The sequence below is a fragment of the Miscanthus floridulus genome, chromosome 4 (genome assembly GCF_019320115.1).
Source record: "Miscanthus floridulus cultivar M001 chromosome 4, ASM1932011v1, whole genome shotgun sequence".
NCBI lineage: Eukaryota > Viridiplantae > Streptophyta > Magnoliopsida > Poales > Poaceae > Miscanthus > Miscanthus floridulus.
Window position 1 is genome coordinate 87,333,531 of NC_089583.1, and position 21,416 is coordinate 87,354,946.

At 42.7% G+C, this 21,416-nt stretch overlaps 2 protein-coding genes and 1 pseudogene across 6 annotated transcripts; 1 reads left to right on the forward strand and 2 right to left on the reverse strand.

Annotated features, from left to right (window-relative positions):
* Window positions 1-2,603: 2,603 nt before the first annotated feature.
* LOC136548761 (uncharacterized) lies at window positions 2,604-4,396 on the forward strand (annotated as a pseudogene).
* Window positions 4,397-4,606: 210 nt separating this feature from the next.
* Window positions 4,607-10,284, reverse strand: LOC136551984 (disease resistance protein RPM1-like). 5 transcript variants are annotated; one of them, XM_066543526.1, is made up of 5 exons: window positions 9,873-10,278; window positions 8,648-8,772; window positions 6,708-8,531; window positions 5,683-5,975; window positions 4,607-4,946 (listed from the first exon to the last, which is right to left on the reverse strand). In XM_066543526.1, exons 3-5 carry the CDS (start codon window positions 8,432-8,434, stop codon window positions 4,858-4,860), a joined length of 2,109 nt encoding a protein of 702 aa, XP_066399623.1. In that variant the 5' UTR covers window positions 8,435-8,531; window positions 8,648-8,772; window positions 9,873-10,278; the 3' UTR covers window positions 4,607-4,857. The 5 variants fall into 5 exon arrangements, with proteins under 5 accessions (XP_066399623.1, XP_066399620.1, XP_066399618.1 ...); XM_066543523.1 differs by having other exon boundaries at window positions 5,683-8,531; window positions 10,207-10,284; XM_066543521.1 differs by having other exon boundaries at window positions 5,683-8,531.
* Window positions 10,285-14,872: 4,588 nt separating this feature from the next.
* Window positions 14,873-15,572, reverse strand: LOC136548762 (uncharacterized). The gene is made up of 2 exons (XM_066540172.1): window positions 14,997-15,572; window positions 14,873-14,887 (listed from the first exon to the last, which is right to left on the reverse strand). Exons 1-2 carry the CDS (start codon window positions 15,570-15,572, stop codon window positions 14,873-14,875), a joined length of 591 nt encoding a protein of 196 aa, XP_066396269.1.
* Window positions 15,573-21,416: the final 5,844 nt, after the last annotated feature.

Genomic DNA, 21,416 nt, shown 5'->3' on the forward strand with positions numbered 1-21,416 from the left:
AGACTCCAGCTGCTCCTCTGTGACTGACATCAAGCACGACAAAGAGAAAGAAGCTTGTGAAGGGTTAGTCAATGAACTTGAACCACTACCTGAGACCAAAGTCCATGGTTGGTGCAGAGGGATTCTTGAGCTTGGCTTGGGTTTGGTAGTCGATCTCTGTGGACTTGAGCTTGCTGAAAAGCTCGTCAACGGTGAGGGTGTCGTAGTTGGCGGACTCGATGATCGCCGACACCTTCACATCCCATACCTTTCGATCAAGGGCATAGAGAAGCTTGAGCGCCCTCTCATGATCACTATAAGGTAGGTTGGCCTTGTTCGCTTTCATTTTGTTGACGATAGTCTGAAAGCGGGAAAACATGGCATCGATGGACTCGCCATCAAGCTGAGAGAAGTTCTCGTACTCGCGCTTGTACGTCTCGTAGAGTCTGGTCTTGACCTGTGCGGTCCCCTCGTGATAGCTCTGAAGCCTCACCCAGATCTCTCGAGCTGTAGTACAATCGGAGACACGCTCGAACTCAGAAAGCGAAAGACTCGAGAAAAGCACACTGCGAGCTTTGCTATTTGCGTTGTGCCGATCCTTGTGATCCTGGGTGGTACGGGCCGCGGTAGGGAGCACAACGTAAGTAGCATCCTCGCAAATTTCCCAGACGAGCCAATCAATCCCCTGGAGATGCGCAGACATGCGGATCTTCCAATAAGGATAGTTTGACCCATCGAAGTGCGGTGGTTTGCCAGAACCACGCTCCATGTCGCCTTCGTGGATCACGGACCGATTAAGGTGGAATGATCCTTAACCGGCTCTGATACCAATTGAAGGACCGGAAACGGCGACCAGAGGGGGGGGTGAATGGGAGCCTCAAATTTCTTTCGAAATCTTCGACCACTGTCCCAACATCAATCCCCAAAAAGCATACACGAAAGACTTGATGACCACGACCCTAGAGAAGGGTGGATGCTCCCTCAGAACACAGCGGGTCACCACAGAGCAAACGGAACACAGATCAAAGCCCAAACGAGCAAACTCCCAAAAGAAAACAGCACTGCTCCTGCAAATATCGGACACGTCCGGTATTATATCGGACACGTCCGGTATTTTCCGGACACGTCCGGTATGATCTCGGACACGTCCGGGATTTTCAGCAGCAAGCTGACCAAAAGAGAAAAATCCAAAACCCCATCAAACGGTGTCCAAAAATCATAAAATTTTAACCATAGCTCTTTAGACACCAAGGGAAGATCTCCACAAAATTTCAGCTCAAAACTCCAAAGTGAGAAATATCGGACACGTCCGGTATGATATCGGACACGTCCGGTATGAACGAGCAGTTTCTCGGGAAAAATTAAATCAAGCCATAACTTGATCAAATCAACTCCAAATGACTTGAAACTTTGCACAAGAGTTCACAAGCGAGTAGAAAGGCAACCTCTAAAAGATCATAGCCCGAGACAAACTCTAACTCCGTGAATCGAAGGAATTGAAGAAAAACCCCAAAAAATAGGCCAAGAACTAAAATTGCCCGGATCTGCGATCTCGTGAGGAATTAGTGGATTTCCTTCGGTGGAAAACTTCTACTCATGTCACTGATCGATCCAAGGCAACAAGAACGAACCAAAACCATCCCAAATCGAAGAAACGAGAGGGGAAACAAGAAGAGACAAAAGGAGCTCGTGAAGAACACCAAAATCACATCAAGAACACAACTAAATCATGAATCCCGGAGGACATACGGTGGTTACGGCCACCGATTCCTTCAAAACCAAGTCACAATTTGAGTTGTGGACCTCTCTCATACATGGAAGCAAACTAGAGGAAGAAACCCTAAAGGAGAAAATAAAAACTGGAGGAGGTGAGGGAGATGGGGGCTCCCTCATCCTATTTAACAGGGCTATTACACATTCCCAGTTTTGCCCCTGGATACAAATGAGTTGAACCGCTAAGCCCAAGGGCGTTGTTGTCCAACCCGGTGTAATCTTGATCCGACGGCCACCGCGCCTTCTCACCGGTAGCTTCGCCTCGACGCGAACTCCCCGATGCCGCCACGTGCCGTCCGTCCCTCCTCGGAACCTCCGCCCGGGTTTTAAGGCCCAAACCCGTAAACCGTCCATCCGATGGTTTTGAGGTCCAAACCATCAAACCGTCCGCGAGTAGCGTACTCCATACGCGTCCCCCGCCATCCGACGCGTGTCACCGCCGTCCTCGACCGGCCGGCCCGCCAAGTCCTCCTGAGCCTCGCTCGACTCACGCGTCCGCCGTCTTGACCCGGTCAACACCGTCACTCCATGTCTTCTTGCACTTGTCGATGTCCCAAGTGTCAGCCACCGTGGCTAGTCACCCGGCCTCTGGGTCCCTCGGTCCAAGCCTCACGTCCGTCCTTCACCGCTCCCGGTCTGTCGACACGGCACGTCCTCCTTGACCTTCACCTCGCCGTCGACCACCGCATCCGAGCTCCACACCTGCACAACACAAGCCAAAAGACATGTCGCACACATAGCTTTCGCCATGGTAGGATTAGTCACCACTCAACCTACTTCGTGGATCACATTGACAATCACTCATCACAAAACGAACACACAAGGGTACTTGTCAACCTTGTGTTCGCACAATGGTAACTAAGTACTTAACAGATGGTTTCTTACTGATTTATTTTCTTCAAATTTAACAAGTTCCAATCTTAATACTTATTTTGTTACTTATCTCCCTATTAATCATCTGCTCTTGACATTTAGATTGCACAAGAAGCTGTAGAGGGATTTTTTCAGCAATGCACGCCACCTGTTTATGCCTTATGGGGAAATCCATGTCAGACACTAGAGAGGAGGGCCATACGAAAGATGGGATCTTGAGCACTTAGCCTCTGAGTTTTCTCTTATTATGTTCGCATAGGAAAGTTTTCAAAAAGCATACTATCCTGGTTATAACCAAAAGAGAGGAGATGGTGCAAGGTGTGACCAACCATTCAATCTTGGTCCTTCCTGCACATTAATGTTTCAAATAGGAGACTTGAAGAAACAGAAGAAACTGAGTGGAAACAGTGCTGGTTCAACCTCATCCCTTGGAGGCAGCAATGCCCCTCCTTGCAATCTGGAAACAGATACTAGGCCATTTCATTGACTTCCACTTGTTCAAGCATGGCCTTGGCTACATTTTACTCTATCAGCTAACACAGTTCGCATGCCGATACCACTTCAGCCTTACTTAGGTGCTCAAAGGCAACAGCCAGGTCTTTCACTAAACTTGGATGGCATTGTGAGGGCTCCTTTACATCAACTGCCAAGCTTCAGCATCCCAGGGCCATCGCCAAATGAGTTGTCTGTTCCAGGCGGCATTCCTCTGCCAACCTACAGAATTGCACTTCTCAATCTCCTTGCACTCTTGAAGCAACCTTGGTATCAGCAGGGAAGTATCGCTGGTCTGCCAGGACATGGACATCAACAGCCAAGTTTCAGCATCCCAGGACCATGGCCGAATGAGTTGTCTACTCCAGGCGGCATACCTCTACCAATCTGCAGAACAACATTTCCCAATCTCCTTGCACTCTTGAAGCAACCTTGGTATCAGCAGAGAAGTATGGCTGGTCTGCCAGGACATGATGTCTTTTCTTACTTCGAACACCAAAGGTGTCTGCAGAGGGAGTGTGAAGTGCTGAGGAAAGCTATGATGCCTGGAGCAGCTGGCTTGAGCTATTCTTCTGCCTTCTTGGAAGAACGACACCAGGTCTCTGTTCAAAGGCCCCAAATGTGTCTGCAGAGCGAGTGTGAAGTGCAGAGGAAAGTTATGATGCCTGGAGGAGCCGGCTTGAGCTATTCTTCTGCCTTCTTGGAAGAACGACACCGGGATTCTGTTCAGAGGCACGGAAGGTGGCTGCAGGGGGTGTCTGAAGTGCAGAGGAAAGCTATGATGCCTGGAGCAGCCGGCTTGAGCTATTCTTCTGCCTTCTTGGAACAATGCAACAGGGAATCCGTTCAGAGGAGCGGCTGGACAAGATGATCGCGTAGGTTGTCAGTGAAGGTTAGTGGCCGGAACCTTGCATTGGGACCTCGCACGTCTATGTGTATCTGCGAGGAGGATCGATCGGGTAGAGGAACTTGGCCTCTCCAGACATGAGACATTTTGTGCTACAAATGACCAAGTGTTTTGTGTACAAGGTAGAGCCACTAACAGCGCATCAGAAGGAATGTTTATTTCACTATCTGTGTAGATGCAACCATCGGCAGTCGAGTCTGTGTTTTGTGCAACGCTGCTGCCTCAAGAGACATATTTACTGTAGGTATCTCGCTTATGCCTGCTATGGCGATGCCGTGGTGGTAAATAAATCTGAACCAAGGAATTGTCTGGGCAATTGCTTCTACTGCCATGGCCAGACACCCCGTGGCCCGTGCTGCTGCTGCTCAGGCTCCGAAGGAGATGGCAAGTGGGGCCGGCCCACTATGGGCTCTCTTTTTTCTATAGGCAGAACAAAATATGTAAACCTAATGCTCATATGCTGCTACGAAGCGAAATGAAAATTCGAAATTTAAACATGCCATGATGAAAGTTCAAAGCAAAAAAAAAAAATCATATTCTAAATGCAAAGAATTAAAAAACAAAGACAACTACCGGTTTACATGCTGGTGAGTGCTAAAAGAATTGAAGTCCTCGATTGTCATAATCATGATGGAGACGAATGCAATATCATCTTCACATCGTGTCAGGGTTAATCTCTGTACGTTTGAAATAATATAAAAATTATAAGCTAGCACAAACTTATTTAGACAGCCAAGATACTACTAATTCTACCAACACTGAAGGATTGGGCCAGAATTAGAACACTAATAATGTATCGGTATTGCATCCACACCAGAGTTTCACAAGACAGGTTAGATGAAAACCCATCCTGACCCACTTAAAATGCGCCATTGCGGTGGTCCAGGCAGCTTAGTGGTTTCTGATTGAACCGAGGACACTCCTGCATTTAAAGTAGAAGTGAAGTCATAAAGTGGTTATTTTACTATTACTGATTGAAAGCTCTCAGTAGAGTCTCTACGGGTTTTTTTTTTAACGCAACGGCAAGAGCTCTGCCTTTCAATTAAGAGAGGAATAGAAGTTTATGTACAGGTGTAGAGTCTCTATGTTAATAATCATGAGATTTGCTAGGAAAAAAAAAACTAGAATTCTAAAATTCCTAAACATCCCGCCATCAATTCGGTAGACTCATGAGCACTAGAAGCTACTGAATCTATTCCACTTTATAAAAAGTGGCCACATTTGCCATTAATAATAAATAAAATATATTAATCCCCAAAAGTTGCATCAAAATTACCTAGCTAGGCCACTATAAAAGATAATCCAGTGTAACATCTTAAATTTGTATCTAAATTAACCAATCGCTCTGTTATTAAATATAATATATAGTAAATTAGTAACCCCTAATTTTGTTCTAAATTATACACCTATGCCACTATAAAAATAATATAAAGTAACCCTCAGATTTGCATCTAAATTACCCACCTCTGTCATCATTACATAATAGATAATCTAAGCATATGTTTGGTTTGGAGATATGATGGGATACAATGGTCTCATCCCTGTTTTTTGGATGGGATCATGCCACTTCTGGAAATGTTTTGTTTAGCCGATAAACATCATACATATTAAAGGTGCAAGCATAAAGCTATATTGGTTGGGAAGTTGATTCCACTTGCCTTCTGTTGACCAGTAGACCTTGGGAATTTGATCTAGCTTTCCCATTTGAAGGTTCCTCGCAAATTCAGAATGCATCCTAGTAAAGTATGCTTCTTTGATAGAACTGAGAAATTGGATACCAAGAGGTACGTCCCATAATTTCTTGAGGCTATCAATGTGAAGATATTCAAGGCTGACCAAAGCTCCCTCATGTATGCATATTTGATTGACCTGCGGCAAATCCCACAAGACTACCTTCTTCAGCTTTTGGAACATCTTGCCATGGAAGTTTAGCTGTTGTCCAGTATATGCCCTTGTAAGACGTAATTCAGTTAAATTTGACAATTCAGAAAGTTGTGGCACTGGATTATCTATGAACTGACACCATGCTAGCTCCATTAGCAGTAGTTGACTTCCGTGAGTAGAGAAAAAGGGAGATTCCAAAGTTCCTTCAGACAACCGCCCTACCAATTCTAGCTTTTCAAGAGGATTTTGCAATGTCAAATCTTCAAGCAGGAGGAGCTCAGCTTCATTGATGGCTCTTATGTGTAATTTTGTAAGATGGTGCAACTTCGATAAAGAATTGCACAGTTGTGCACAATGGCTACTTCTCAAATAAGTAATGGTAAGAGATCTCAGCTGGGATAAATCAACTAGTTTTGCAACAAACATTTTAGTTGCTCGAACTTCGTTCAAAGATTGCAATTCCTTCAAATACCAGAAGCCATCAAATGGCTCCATAGATTCCCAATTATGGAAACTTCTATACGTTGCATCTAGCAATTTCCAAATCAGGAGGTGACGCAATTTCTTCAGTTTAGAAAACCCGTGTGGAAAATTCAGTGCACGTGTGCGTTCAAGGCTCAATGTTTGTAAATTGTGGAGCTTTGTAATAGATTTAGGGAGTTCCTTCACATTTGTGTCATTTAGGCACAGATACCTAAGGTTGAATAGCTCCCCAATTGAACTAGGAATATCCTCAATAGGCAAGCCGGATAAGTCTAATACTGTAAGGTACTTAGACTCAGATGGAATAAAAGAATACCATGAACATGATGACATGCGGGTGTCAAATGCTATAAAGGTGCGAAGCCTGGATGGATCCATGCTGGATTGAATGCCATTGTTGCACTGGAGTACCGATACACGACGAGGATGTAATCCCACCTGAACCACCCCAGTGTCATCATAAATTGCACAGAAATTTTCTTTTTTTGATTGGTAAATGGCCAGTTCACGAACAAGATCATGCATACAGAGACATTGTATCCTATCAAAACTGTTCCTTGCTACAACCTGAAACATGCTTCTCTGAATGAGTTCTGTCAGATATATTTCACCAACATCTTCTAAGCTGCATCCTCCTTTGTGTTCAATAAACCCTTCGCTGATCCACAATCTAATCAATATTTTTCTATGGATCAGATAGTCTTCTGGGAACATAGCACAATATAAGAAACAATTCTTCAAATTGTCTGGCAGGCACTTGTAGCTTAGATTTAGAATTTTTTCCACATGGTTTAAGTTCTCATTGTTGTGTAGCTCTGAAATGAGTTGATAGTAAAAAAACCTCCATACTTTATTATTCCTTATTTTGAGGGACAATAAACTCCCTATTGCTACAAGAGCTAATGGTAAACCATCACATTTCTCCACTATGTCTTTACCACACTGATGTAGTTCTGGGGGACAAATATAATTTTTAGTTTTTGGAAATGCCTTCTTGCAAAATAGAAGCCATGAATCATGGTCATTTAAAGGCTCAACCTTGATTTTACAACCAGCCTCAGCTATTGAAGCTACTTCCTCAATTCTTGTCGTGATTATCACTCTACTTCCTAGGCCATTATCAACAAGAATCTCTCTAATTTTAAAAAGAACTTCAGCCGTCCAGACATCATCCAATATAATCAAGTACCTCTTTTTCTCCAGAATTTTTGTCAGCCTCACTCTTAGTTCTGCACTATCTATACTTCCAGCATCAAATGCTCTATTGTCATTTCCATGAATTTCTTTCAGCATGTTTCTCCAAATATCATTTATCTTATATGATTGGGAGATAGAAACCCATGCATGGCAATTAAACTTGGAAATTACCTCTTCATTTTTGTAGACATTATTGACAAGGGTGCTTTTCCCAAGGCCACCCATACCCCAAACAGCAATGATCCGAAGAGGGGGATCTTCCAGATGCAGTGAATTGATCAAGATTTCTCTATTTTTATCAATTCCTACAAGTTCATTGTCATTGATTGAATGATCATGTCCAGGATGATATAGTTGCTGCTCGCTGTCACAGTTTACAGCTGGATTAAAATTCATACCAGTTATTGGTTGGGCCCAACGACTTATTCTTTTTGAAAGTTCCACAACTTCTTTGTTTATTATATCTGCTCTTATGGCAATTTCATCAAGTGAAAATAAAGACGGATGTCTCTTGAAAAGTTTCTTCACACAATTCCATGTGTCTCTCTGTTGGTACTCACTGATACGATACATAAATTGATCCACAATGTCTTCCATATCATAAGCCAACCGTCGGACTTGCCTTATCCAAGTTTGTATGACTTCACTATTGCAATCTTTCATGCCAACTTCTTTAAGAAATGCATTGATAATCTCAAGTTCATCTTTTATCAGTTTCATGTTATCTGGAAGTGCCATTTGCAACTCAGAATTCTTTCCAAGCAAGGGTTTGGCTAACTTTAGTGTTTCGCATGCCACAGCTATTCCTATCTTTTTTATGACCAAAAGAACAACAACGTCTACCATTTCTCTCTGTGCAGTTTGACTTCAGTATGCCAGCACAATATAACTGCAATAACTAAGATGAAATCTTATGCACAGATTCCAACCTTTTACATCATATCTACAAAAGTAATACAACTTCTTATCAAATAGGAAATACTAACTATTAAGCTAAACATAGTTATTAAATAAGACTTGATTTGATTGAAATTTGGTATGCTAAACCATTTGAAATACCTTCAGGCTTGCAGAAAATTGATGAAATAGATGAATTATCCTGGGAGTCCATGTACTTGCGGAGAAAAGAAGATGCATGAACAGTAGATAGCCCTGATGCTACTATACTTTCATAATGTTTTCAGCTGGGGAAATGGAGGAAAAGGTATAAGTTAAGGATAAAAGGAAATGTAAACATTTAATTTCCTCTCAATTGTGCAAACATTATAAGCAAGAAAAAGGACATTAATTTATTTCATTGGAGTAGAGCAACAAGTTCAGTTCCCAAGTTCTTTATATCGTAGCAAATGAACCAATTTAAATGTATCATACATAGCTCTATTGTGATTGTTGTATAAATTGGCAACAATAGTGCACTGAAACTTAGAGACAAATGGCCTTTCCACTGCTACAGATATACTATCATCTAAAAGAACTTAGACCTTTCGAATGAGGGGCTAATCCTGGAATTGCACAGTGCAAAAGAGGAATTTAGATCTTTAATGTTCTCATGGCTGGACCTTGCGATGCAATCGTCATGAAAACTCCTTTCAGGTCCCCCATAGTTTCCCCACGGAAGGGGGAAAAAGACCAAACTCCAGTAGACTTGACTAGCTGACTCCTAGACTATGGGCTGATGGCCACACCAGTGCCTTGCCTTACTTAAGGTCAGAGATAAATAATCACTCCATTACTCTGTGTTGCAATCCCAATTGCTCAGCGTTTAGTCTAATTAATCATATGCGTGTGAGGAAAACGTTTAGTAGGTGTCCACCAAAATAGACTAGATTTGATTTTTTTTTTAGATAAGGACTAGATTTGATCAATGAGAACTTTCTTAACCAGATTCTTCATGGAACACTTAATGCAGATTGCAGAAAAAGAAAAGGTCCAAAGAAGACATATATCATTAATCCTATCACTTTCAAAGTTCATACACATTTGGCTCAGAAACATCATACCTGTCCACTAGTGGGATGGCTGATTGTGTAAACCGGAAGGCGTTTTCCCCAGACTGGTTTTAGAAAATTTCTGTGGAATAACATTGCTTGAAAAGAAAAGGAGAAATATCTGGGAGAATCAGTTGGGGAGAATTAATGCCTAAAAAAAAAATCGTGGTGCAGGCGTGCAGCCTCAACTCAGATTGGGTAGCGTATGCGGCAGCATTGCTACGAAATTAGTGTTTGACAGATGAAAGGTGCGTGCATGACTAAGGCTCGGAGGAATCAAAAGCCGGGAAATGTACCGCTTGTGCTGCAAGTCGCAACCAATCTCTGTTCCTCTTCTTCGCAATTCGCAAGCCTGCCAACTGCCAAGCCACTAAAAGCTTGGAGCTCTGAGCTCGCCTAAGTCGTAGCAACAAGGCGCCACCGCAGTTGCGTGCGGATGGCATAGGCTCCGACCTTCGCAGTCCGTGAGAGACTCAGGCGCGCTCGCTAAGGACTAAGCTGCCATGCCCGGACGAGGCGCCCGGCGCTACGAGCCCAACCGTTGTGTATGCTCCGTAGCAGCAGGAGTAGAGGGCTGGGATGTTAGAGGTTGAGCGGGACATCGGCGGGGTGGGGCTATCCGATCCTCACCGGGGTTTGACGGACGGGCGGGAGGCGGCGGCATCTTGCTGGCCGGCGGTAGCCGGGAGGCGAAGCCGCGGGGACTCGGGGTGCAAAGTGCAAACACCAGCCTCCAGGGATAGGGGTATATATGCAAACATTTGGGATCCCGATTGATTATTAGTAGTAAATAATCAAAACTATAGGGTATTTTTCAAATATTTGGGTAGCAACTGTTAATCCTTTTCTTATAATATTATATGCTATGATAGTTTATTCAGTAAAACAATGAAAAGTTTTAGCATATAAAGGGTCTGTTTGGCACACCTGTTGCTCCTCTCGGCTCCACCTCACAAATTTAACGTAAATTATAACAAAATTAACATTAGAGATGTTTTTTGTCAAACGTTTTCCAAAACAACCTCAGTTTCACCAGAGAAACTACTCAACGAGAGGAGACAGAGCCAGAACCCTACCAAACTAGTCCAATTGTTCTTTCTAAAGATTTTCTAGAAAACTTAGTTGATCAAATCGTCATGAAATTTTTTTACAAAATAACATGGTTGATCCATGTCTCTCTATTGGTATTCACTAATAAGATACATAGATTGATCAACAATTAGCATGTTCGCTTGTTGGTTTCAGCCATGGCTTATTAGCCAGCCAATAGTATTTTCTTCTCGCAACAAACCAGCACCAGCCGGGCTTATCAGCCCAGAAACCAACCAGCGAACAGACTGAATGTCTATTCGGACTTTTGTTTTATCAATCAAAGTTATGTGGCTTCATTATTGTAACGTTTCACATAAATTTGCTTATATAAGAACTAAAAGCGTTAGTCATTAGAGTCCATCTTTTATTAGTTCCATATTAACAAGGGCCATTTGCAACTCAAAAATCTTTCTAGTTAAGGGTTTAGCTAACTTTAGTGTTTCACATGCCACGCAGCTATTTCTATCGTTTTTATGAACAAAATAACGGAAATTTATTACGTTTTCTCTGTGCAGTTCTACTTCAATACGCCATCGTAATATGTCTGCTATAATTGACCTAATCTTGGCACAGCGTCCATATGCTAGCTAATAAGCGAATGTAATTGTTGAAGGGATATCATTTTCTTGAAACCTGGACTGCTAAAATCATTTGGAATACCATCATACTTGCTGAAAGTAGTTGAAATACATCCTTTATTCTTGGAGTACATGTAGCTTCTACAGAAAAAAAAATGACAAACAATAAGAAAGAAGGATAATGCTTTGTTCGGTTTATGGCGATTGAAGGGGTTGAAAGGAATTAAATCCTCTACAAGTCAAAATCCTCCACAATCCCCTTGGATCATCTTCAAATCCCTTGATAAAGGATTGCCCAAACAAGGTCTAAATGTATGGATATCAAGATATTTGGGTTGGTTACTGTTTCCCAAATTGTGAAAACAATACATGCAAGAAAGAGCCGTGATTTCTTTCTTTAGCAACACAACTCAAGTTGCCAAGTTATTTCTGTCTTAACTCTTAACTTACTGGTCAAATCAATTTTCACAATGCAGGTCTCCTATGCTTACTGTATGTATTGGCTACGATGTTACTCTGAGACAGAAACAAGAAAATAAATGAAAGGAGGGTAAAGAGTGTTGGACCTTTACAGGTTTGATCAATTTGCCTTTGTCCTCCTCAAGTCGACTTGGAAAATGTACCCTTCTGCAATTGTATAAGAGGGCAAAGTTGAAGGCAAAAGTAAAGCAGCATCAATTTGTCGAGGTACTCAACATAGGAGTATAGAGTAGAGGAGCAATGTGGCACTCCCGTGGTGCCTCATATATACTGATGGACTCCGTCACTGTTCTATCTGCAACCTAAACTGTGAAACAAGTAGTCCGACACAGTTGACCTTTTCTTCATAAACTCAAAGGCTAAAGACCAATTCATCCCTATTGAAATGCATCTTGTCATGATTACTAGGAACATGTGGGTTCAGTTGACTTGACTTGCTGACTCGTAGAAATTAAGTGAGTCAGTGTATATGGCCATACCTTGTCTACTTAAGAATAGAGATACATAAGCATTAATCATAGATGACTCTAACGTCTTGTTTGCTTGGCTTATAAGTCATTCTTTTTCAGCCAACGAACAGTATTTTTCTCCCACAACAAATCAGCCAACAGTGCTTTCAGCCATAGCTTATCAGCCAAACGAACAGGGCATAAGTTAATGTCATATTAATTCGCTTTCACCCAGTGTCTAAGCTAAGTAACTGCAAGTGCAATGTGGAGAACATCTGTATCCCTTGGTCTATTCAAACAGACAAGGTTCGACCAAGGAAAACTTTTTTAGACCAGATACACGACCTAGACCAAAAAGAAATATCCATGAGTAATGCTACGGAGCCCTTTGGCTTATGTCATACACCACAACTTGATCTCCAGCCCGTTCGGCTCGACTTGTCTCGCTTGTTTTAGCTTATTCTCTCTCACAGAATACTATTGAATCAGCTGAAACCAGCCAAAACCAGTCGGTACACAGTAGTTTTGTGTACCGGCCGAACGGGCACCTCATCTCTAATATAGCAATATCCCATATGGTGGTAACAAAGCAAGCTGATGCTCCCTAAACCACATATCCATTTCTATGTTTCCAAATCCATCATGCCACCAGCACGACCAAGGAGTTGTTGGAAATAAGTGCCTAATATACATTCCAGATTTTGTTTGGAGGAAAAACTCATATATAAAAAATGATGCAAGCACATAACACAAGTAAACAGGCAACATATTGACTAGAACAGGATTGCGCAAGGAAATTACTCAATGATCCCGCGCAAAACGTAGTCGAACGTGTTGAAGTAGATGTTGCAGATCACCAAGCGGTCGCGTGTAGACGCTGCCCAAAAACCTGATTGCCGCCCCGTGCAGGAGTCTCGCGGCAGTGGTTTCGGAGATCCCGCTCTCTTCAAGTCCGGTGCACGCCGAACTCAAAGGTCGACGAGGCGCAGCAGCGAGAATCTCAGCACAGCGAGTGGGAAGGTGAGCGTGTGAATCCGTACTCCAAAAGATTTAGGAATGGTGAATCTCAGCACGCCGAACTCCAAAAGATTTCTGAACCTTTTGTCTCTTACTCCTGCGCGGAGTGATGTCTGAATTGTTATCCTCCTCATTATTCTCTCGCAGAGGTATGTTCTCAACTTGTTCAGAGTTAGGAATGGTTGCATCCAGATTTTCTAAAGTACTGCTACTTGGTCTCATAGGAAAGATATCCTCAAAGAAAGTAACATCCTTAGACTCCATTATTGTATCTACTATAATCTCTGGAGTATCGGATTTAACTACCAAGAATCTATAGGCAGGACTATTCTGAGCGTATCCTATAAAAATGCAATCGACTGTTTTTGGCCCAAGTTTCCTTTTCTTCGGCTCTGGAATGTTGACTTTCGCCAAACATCCCCATGTTCGCAGAAAGCTAACATTGGGTTTTCTGCCCCTCCATGCCTCGTATGGAGTTATGTCACTTCTCTTGGTGATAACTCTATTGAGCACAAAATTTACAGTCAAGATTGCTTCCCCCCCACCACATCTTTGGCATACCGGCACTCTCTAATAAGGCGTTCACCAAATCTGTAAGTGACCGGTTTTTCCTCTCAGCTACACCATTTGATTGTGGTGAATAGGGTGGTGTAAATTCATGGATAATCCCATGCTCAGAACAGAAATTAGAAAAATCATTAGAGATATACTCTCCTCCCCGATCATCTCTAAGTCTCTTAATCTTCTTTTCTAACTGGTTCTCAACCTCTGCCTTATATATTCTAAAATAGTTCAGCGCTTCATCCTTAGACTTCAGCAAGTAAACATAACAGTAACGTGTTGCATCATCAATAAAAGTAAGAAAATACTTTTTTCCTCCTTTAGTCAAAACACCATTCATCTCACATAAATTAGAATGGATCAAATCTAGTGGTGCCAGATTCTTCTCAGACTCTAATGCCTTAAAAGGTTTTCGAGGTTGTTTTGCTTGCACACAAGTTTGGCACTTAGAATTCTTGACTATGTCACATTTAGGAATTAACTCAGATCTGGACATTCTAGCAATTGTATCAAAACCAACATGACAGAACCTCGAATGCCATACATCAGCAGAATTTTTATTCAAACCAGTAGTAATATTCAAACTATAACAAGAATCCATAGTACTTAGGCGGAACAAGCCTCCGCTGTCATAGCCTTTTCCTATAAAAGCCCCAAATTTAGACACTACAACTTTATTCGACTCGAATACTAGCTTATAACCACTCCTACACAGGAGAGACCCACTCAGCAGGTTCTTGTTTATCGCAGGTGCGTGCTGGACATTCTTCAATTGGATGGTTTTCCCTGAAGTGAGCTTCAGATCTACCGTACCAACACCAAGAACAGAAGCACGCGTTCCGTTTCCCATTAGGACGCTGGAAGTCCCTGCTGCCTGATATGAAGAAAATAAGGAAGCATCAGAACACACGTGAACATTTGCACCAGTATCAACCCACCAGTCGATAGACTGAAATGCAGAATAAACAACAGGAGATTTACCGTACCCTCCTGAAGTCGAGGCCTCGCCAATGGTCACATTAGTGAACTTTTTGCTCAGTTCAGTGGTCCTGTCCTTGCGGTCGGGACAATCCTTGGCAAAGTGACCAGGATTACCGCACACAAAACAGGTGAGATTCTTCAGATCCTTCTTCTCTGTTTTCTTCTTTTTAAAGCTAGTAACCTTATTCGCCTTGGGACCCTTCTTCTTGTTAAATTGTTTCTTGTTTTGAACAAAATTGGCACTGTTCTGCACGTTCTTCACCTGCACATCTTTTGCCCTTGCCTTCTCTTCCACATCAAGAGCTGCAATGAGATCTTCAATAGAAATCTCTTCTCTTTTGTGCTTCAGAGCTGTAGCAAAATCACGCCATTCTGCAGGAAGTTTAGCAACAATCGCTGCTGCAACAAACTTTGGAGGTAAAGCACATCCCAAATGTGCAATCTCGCCAACCAGAAGCTGGAGGTCGTGTGCTTGAGTTACAATTGATTTAGCACTGTCCATGCTGAAATCAAAGAACTTTTCGCATACATACAGCCAGCGACCGGCTTCGGCTTCTGCATATTTTTGCTCCAAATCCTCCCACAGCATGGTGGCCGATGAGTAATTCATATACACATCATAGAGTTGATCCGCCAAAATGGTGAGGATGCAGCCCAATGCGGTGTTATTCGCATTCTCAAACTGCATGGTCTGTTCCTCTGTGATGGGAAACACAGGGTATATCACCCACCACAGCCCCAATGACATGAGCCAAAACTTGGCCCTTGTCTGCCATCTACGGAAGTTCTCACCTCCAAACCTCTCAGGTTTCATGGCATCAGATGCATTATTTGCCATTGCTAGATCATAGAAATAGGCACAATCAGGTTTTTGGAATGTTGGAAATAAGTGCCTAATATACATTCCAGATTTTGTTTGGAGGAAAAACTCATATATAAAAAATGATGCAAGCACATAACACAAGTAAACAGGCAACATATTGACTAGAACAGGATTGCGCAAGGAAATTACTCAATGATCCCGCGCAAAACGTAGTCGAACGTGTTGAAGTAGATGTTGCAGATCACCAAGCGGTCGCGTGTAGACGCTGCCCAAAAACCTGATTGCCGCCCCGTGCAGGAGTCTCGCGGCAGTGGTTTCGGAGATCCCGCTCTCTTCAAGTCCGGTGCACGCCGAACTCAAAGGTCGACGAGGCGCAGCAGCGAGAATCTCAGCACAGCGAGTGGGAAGGTGAGCGTGTGAATCCGTACCCTTCAACCAGGACGTCTCCTGGTTTTATAGGCCTTCATAGTGCATCAATTCCCTTCATCAAGCAGTAAAAACTGCCCAATTTAATGACAGAAAATGCTGCAATCAAACAGCAGAAACTGACACACCTTATTACTGTTTAAAACGGCAGTTTCAATCACATTGAAGCGCCATTACGCTCAGCATAAAAAATAGAAACTGCACAAATAATAGCCTGCTGTACACGTACGCGTCGCGCTCGTCGCAAGTCACAAGTCACGCGATTTTTCACGCGAAAAATGCGCGCGAGCTGCGCGTGCGTGTAGCAACAGTCTCCTTCTCTCTCATTTTCACCTATTTTGCATAGAGAGGAGACTCCCATATTTAAGCAAGGCAACCTCTCCTTGAATTAGCAATATGGGACTATAGGTTGTGCATGCTTTGGAATTTTCAGATTAGGCCAAACATGGGCCTAAATCCAACAATCCCCCACCAATTCCAAAGCTGCTGTACTGAACATTCTTTATATATACCAGATTTTCAGTATAAGTCCCGTACGGGTTGAACTTACACCTAGATCAACCAGGTCCATCTTCCAGCAGCTTGTGAATGGACTAAGCCTTGAATTCATAGCTTTTTGCTGTCAGATTTCTCTTGAAGATCCAACTGGTACTAGGCTACAAGAACGCCAAGTCCAAACGGAGCTTTTAAAGGTCTTGCTCCTCGATCTTTTCATGAGCTTTCCAAAGAGTACCCCACTCTCATGAACTGCGACCTAACAGTTTAGCTCACATAGGTGTATTCATTTTAGGTATCCTGTAGGACGATACCTTTTCCCTCGGTGGACACTAGAATACATTAAGGCATAATAGCCAGCCTTCCATACAGAAGAGAGTACATTTCATGGAACATGGGTAATTTTTTTTTATTATTCTTATTTTAACAATCTGTACTCCCTGTTACAACAGTAACTTGTTTTTCTCATTTTCCAAATCAGGGATCTCCTATCAAAGGAAATGAGTTGCCATTACTTTGCAACTAAATGGGTCTCAACCCCATGTCCATGTTTGCAACAGAAATCGCTGTCCGTGCAAGCCCTTTTGTAAAGGGATCTGCTAGATTTTTCTCACTGCGAATATAATTCACAGCAATTACTCCGGAGTTTTTTAGCTTTCTAACAGATTTAAGCCTCCGCTTCACATGTCTCGAGGACTTCGAATTATCCTTAGTACTCGTAACTTTGATCAGTACCGTTTGGTTGTCACAGTACATAAGGATTGCCGGAACTGGTTTCTCTACCAGTGGCAAGTCCATGAGTAGCTCTCTTAGCCACTCGGCCTCAACGGTAGCCGTGTCAAGTGCTACAAGCTCAGCTTCCATGGTCGACCGCGTCAAAATGGTCTGTTTACATGACCTCCAGGTAACTGCAGCACCTGCTAGTGTAAACACATAGCCACTCGTGGCTTTAATTGCATCCGCATCAGAAATCCAGTTGGAATCACTATATCCTTCCAATACAGATGGATAACCAGTATAGTGAATTCCATATTCGATTGTACCTCTCAGGTAACGTAGCACTCTCTCCAGTGCATCCCAATGATCCTTCCCTGGATTAGAAGTAAAACGACTTAATTTGCTCACAGCAAAAGATATATCGGGACGTGTTGCACCAGCAAGATACAAGAGGGACCCAATTATTTGTGAATATCTCAAATGGTCCAACCCTTCGCCTTTATTTGTCCTTAGCTTTACACTAGCATCATAGGGCGTAGGGGATACTTTGGCATTCTCAAAGCCAAAGCGACACAGTATTTTTTCCACATAATGAGATTGATTTAGAATAATCCCATTCTCATTTTTGATCAACTTAATATTCAGGATAACACTTGCTTCACCCAAATCCTTCATGTCGAAGCATGAAGATAAGAATGATTTGACCTCGTCAATCACGGCAGTGTTAGTCCCAAATATGAGTATATCATCCACATACAAGCACAAGATCACTGTTTGACCCCCACCATGGCGATAGTATACACACTTATCTGCTTCGTTTACAACAAAACCAGCAGAAGTTAAGGTTTGATCAAATTTTTCATGCCATTGTTTGGGTGCTTGTTTTAGGCCATATAATGATTTTAACAATCTGCAAACTTTACCCTCCTGTCCCTTAGCCACAAAACCATCAGGTTGCTCCATATAGATTTCTTCCTCCAACTCTCCGTTAAGAAAAGCTGTCTTTACATCCATTTGATGAATGTGTAGACCATAGGAAGCAGCTAATGCAATGAGCACCCTAATGGTGGTTAACCTGGCCACAGGTGAATAGGTGTCAAAATAATCTTCTCCTTCTTTCTGGGTAAAGCCTTTGGCCACAAGCCTCGCTTTATATTTTTCAATCGTGCCATCTGGTCTCATCTTTTTCTTGAAAATCCACTTACATCCAATAGGTTTGCACCCAACAGGACGTTCAGTGATTTCCCAAGTCTCATTTGTCATGATGGAGTCCATCTCGCTACGGACTGCCTCTTTCCAATAGTCAGCATCCGAAGACGCATAAGCATCAGCCAGAGTCGTAGGCACGTCATCCACAAGATATACAATAAAGTCATCTCCAAAAGATTTCTGAACCTTTTGTCTCTTACTCCTGCGCGGAGTGATGTCTGAATTGTTATCCTCCTCATTATTCTCTCGCAGAGGTATGTTCTCAACTTGTTCAGAGTTAGGAATGGTTGCATCCAGATTTTCTAAAGTACTGCTACTTGGTCTCATAGGAAAGATATCCTCAAAGAAAGTAACATCCTTAGACTCCATTATTGTATCTACTATAATCTCTGGAGTATCGGATTTAACTACCAAGAATCTATAGGCAGGACTATTCTGAGCGTATCCTATAAAAATGCAATCGACTGTTTTTGGCCCAAGTTTCCTTTTCTTCGGCTCTGGAATGTTGACTTTCGCCAAACATCCCCATGTTCGCAGAAAGCTAACATTGGGTTTTCTGCCCCTCCATGCCTCGTATGGAGTTATGTCACTTCTCTTGGTGATAACTCTATTGAGCACAAAATTTACAGTCAAGATTGCTTCCCCCCACCACATCTTTGGCATACCGGCACTCTCTAATAAGGCGTTCACCAAATCTGTAAGTGACCGGTTTTTCCTCTCAGCTACACCATTTGATTGTGGTGAATAGGGTGGTGTAAATTCATGGATAATCCCATGCTCAGAACAGAAATTAGAAAAATCATTAGAGATATACTCTCCTCCCCGATCATCTCTAAGTCTCTTAATCTTCTTTTCTAACTGGTTCTCAACCTCTGCCTTATATATTCTAAAATAGTTCAGCGCTTCATCCTTAGACTTCAGCAAGTAAACATAACAGTAACGTGTTGCATCATCAATAAAAGTAAGAAAATACTTTTTTCCTCCTTTAGTCAAAACACCATTCATCTCACATAAATCAGAATGGATCAAATCTAGTGGTGCCAGATTCTTCTCAGACTCTAATGCCTTAAAAGGTTTTCGAGGTTGTTTTGCTTGCACACAAGTTTGGCACTTAGAATTCTTGACTATGTCACATTTAGGAATTAACTCAGATCTGGACATTCTAGCAATTGTATCAAAACCAACATGACAGAACCTCGAATGCCATACATCAGCAGAATTTTTATTCAAACCAGTAGTAATATTCAAACTATAACAAGAATCCATAGTACTTAGGCGGAACAAGCCTCCGCTGTCATAGCCTTTTCCTATAAAAGCCCCAAATTTAGACACTACAACTTTATTCGACTCGAATACTAGCTTATAACCACTCCTACACAGGAGAGACCCACTCAGCAGGTTCTTGTTTATCGCAGGTGCGTGCTGGACATTCTTCAATTGGATGGTTTTCCCTGAAGTGAGCTTCAGATCTACCGTACCAACACCAAGAACAGAAGCACGCGTTCCGTTTCCCATTAGGACGCTGGAAGTCCCTGCTGCCTGATATGAAGAAAACAAGGAAGCATCAGAACACACGTGAACATTTGCACCAGTATCAACCCACCAGTCGATAGACTGAAATGCAGAATAAACAACAGGAGATTTACCGTACCCTCCTGAAGTCGAGGCCTCGCCAATGGTCACATTAGTGAACTTTTTGCTCAGTTCAGTGGTCCTGTCCTTGCGGTCGGGACAATCCTTGGCAAAGTGACCAGGATTACCGCACACAAAACAGGTGAGATTCTTCAGATCCTTCTTCTCTGTTTTCTTCTTTTTAAAGCTAGTAACCTTATTCGCCTTGGGACCCTTCTTCTTGTTAAATTGTTTCTTGTTTTGAACAAAATTGGCACTGTTCTGCACGTTCTTCACCTGCACATCTTTTGCCCTTGCCTTCTCTTCCACATCAAGAGCTGCAATGAGATCTTCAATAGAAATCTCTTCTCTTTTGTGCTTCAGAGCTGTAGCAAAATCACGCCACTCTGCAGGAAGTTTAGCAACAATCGCTGCTGCAACAAACTTTGGAGGTAAAGCACATCCCAAATGTGCAATCTCGCCAACCAGAAGCTGGAGGTCGTGTGCTTGAGTTACAATTGATTTAGCACTGTCCATGCTGAAATCAAAGAACTTTTCGCATACATACAGCCAGCGACCGGCTTCGGCTTCTGCATATTTTTGCTCCAAATCCTCCCACAGCATGGTGGCCGATGAGTAATTCATATACACATCATAGAGTTGATCCGCCAAAATGGTGAGGATGCAGCCCAATGCGGTGTTATTCGCATTCTCAAACTGCATGGTCTGTTCCTCTGTGATGGGAAACACAGGGTATATCACCCACCACAGCCCCAATGACATGAGCCAAAACTTGGCCCTTGTCTGCCATCTGCGGAAGTTCTCACCTCCAAACCTCTCAGGTTTCATGGCATCAGATGCATTATTTGCCATTGCTAGATCATAGAAATAGGCACAATCAGGTTTTTGGAATGTTGGAAATAAGTGCCTAATATACATTCCAGATTTTGTTTGGAGGAAAAACTCATATATAAAAAATGATGCAAGCACATAACACAAGTAAACAGGCAACATATTGACTAGAACAGGATTGCGCAAGGAAATTACTCAATGATCCCGCGCAAAACGTAGTCGAACGTGTTGAAGTAGATGTTGCAGATCACCAAGCGGTCGCGTGTAGACGCTGCCCAAAAACCTGATTGCCGCCCCGTGCAGGAGTCTCGCGGCAGTGGTTTCGGAGATCCCGCTCTCTTCAAGTCCGGTGCACGCCGAACTCAAAGGTCGACGAGGCGCAGCAGCGAGAATCTCAGCACAGCGAGTGGGAAGGTGAGCGTGTGAATCCGTACCCTTCAACCAGGACGTCTCCTGGTTTTATAGGCCTTCATAGTGCATCAATTCCCTTCATCAAGCAGTAAAAACTGCCCAATTTAATGACAGAAAATGCTGCAATCAAACAGCAGA

What these genes read in the sequence shown, in the direction of transcription:
- LOC136548762 (XM_066540172.1), bottom strand. Translation starts at nt 15,572, where the DNA reads ATGGCAAATAATGCATCTGATGCCATGAAACCTGAGAGGTTTGGAGGT.
- LOC136551984 (XM_066543523.1), bottom strand. Translation starts at nt 8,434, where the DNA reads ATGGTAGACGTTGTTGTTCTTTTGGTCATAAAAAAGATAGGAATAGCT. An exon ending in GGTCTACTGGTCAACAGAAG is followed by an intron (nt 4,947 to 5,682) that starts GCAAGTGGAATC and finishes CTTTAAATGCAG; the next exon opens with GAGTGTCCTCGGTTCAATCA.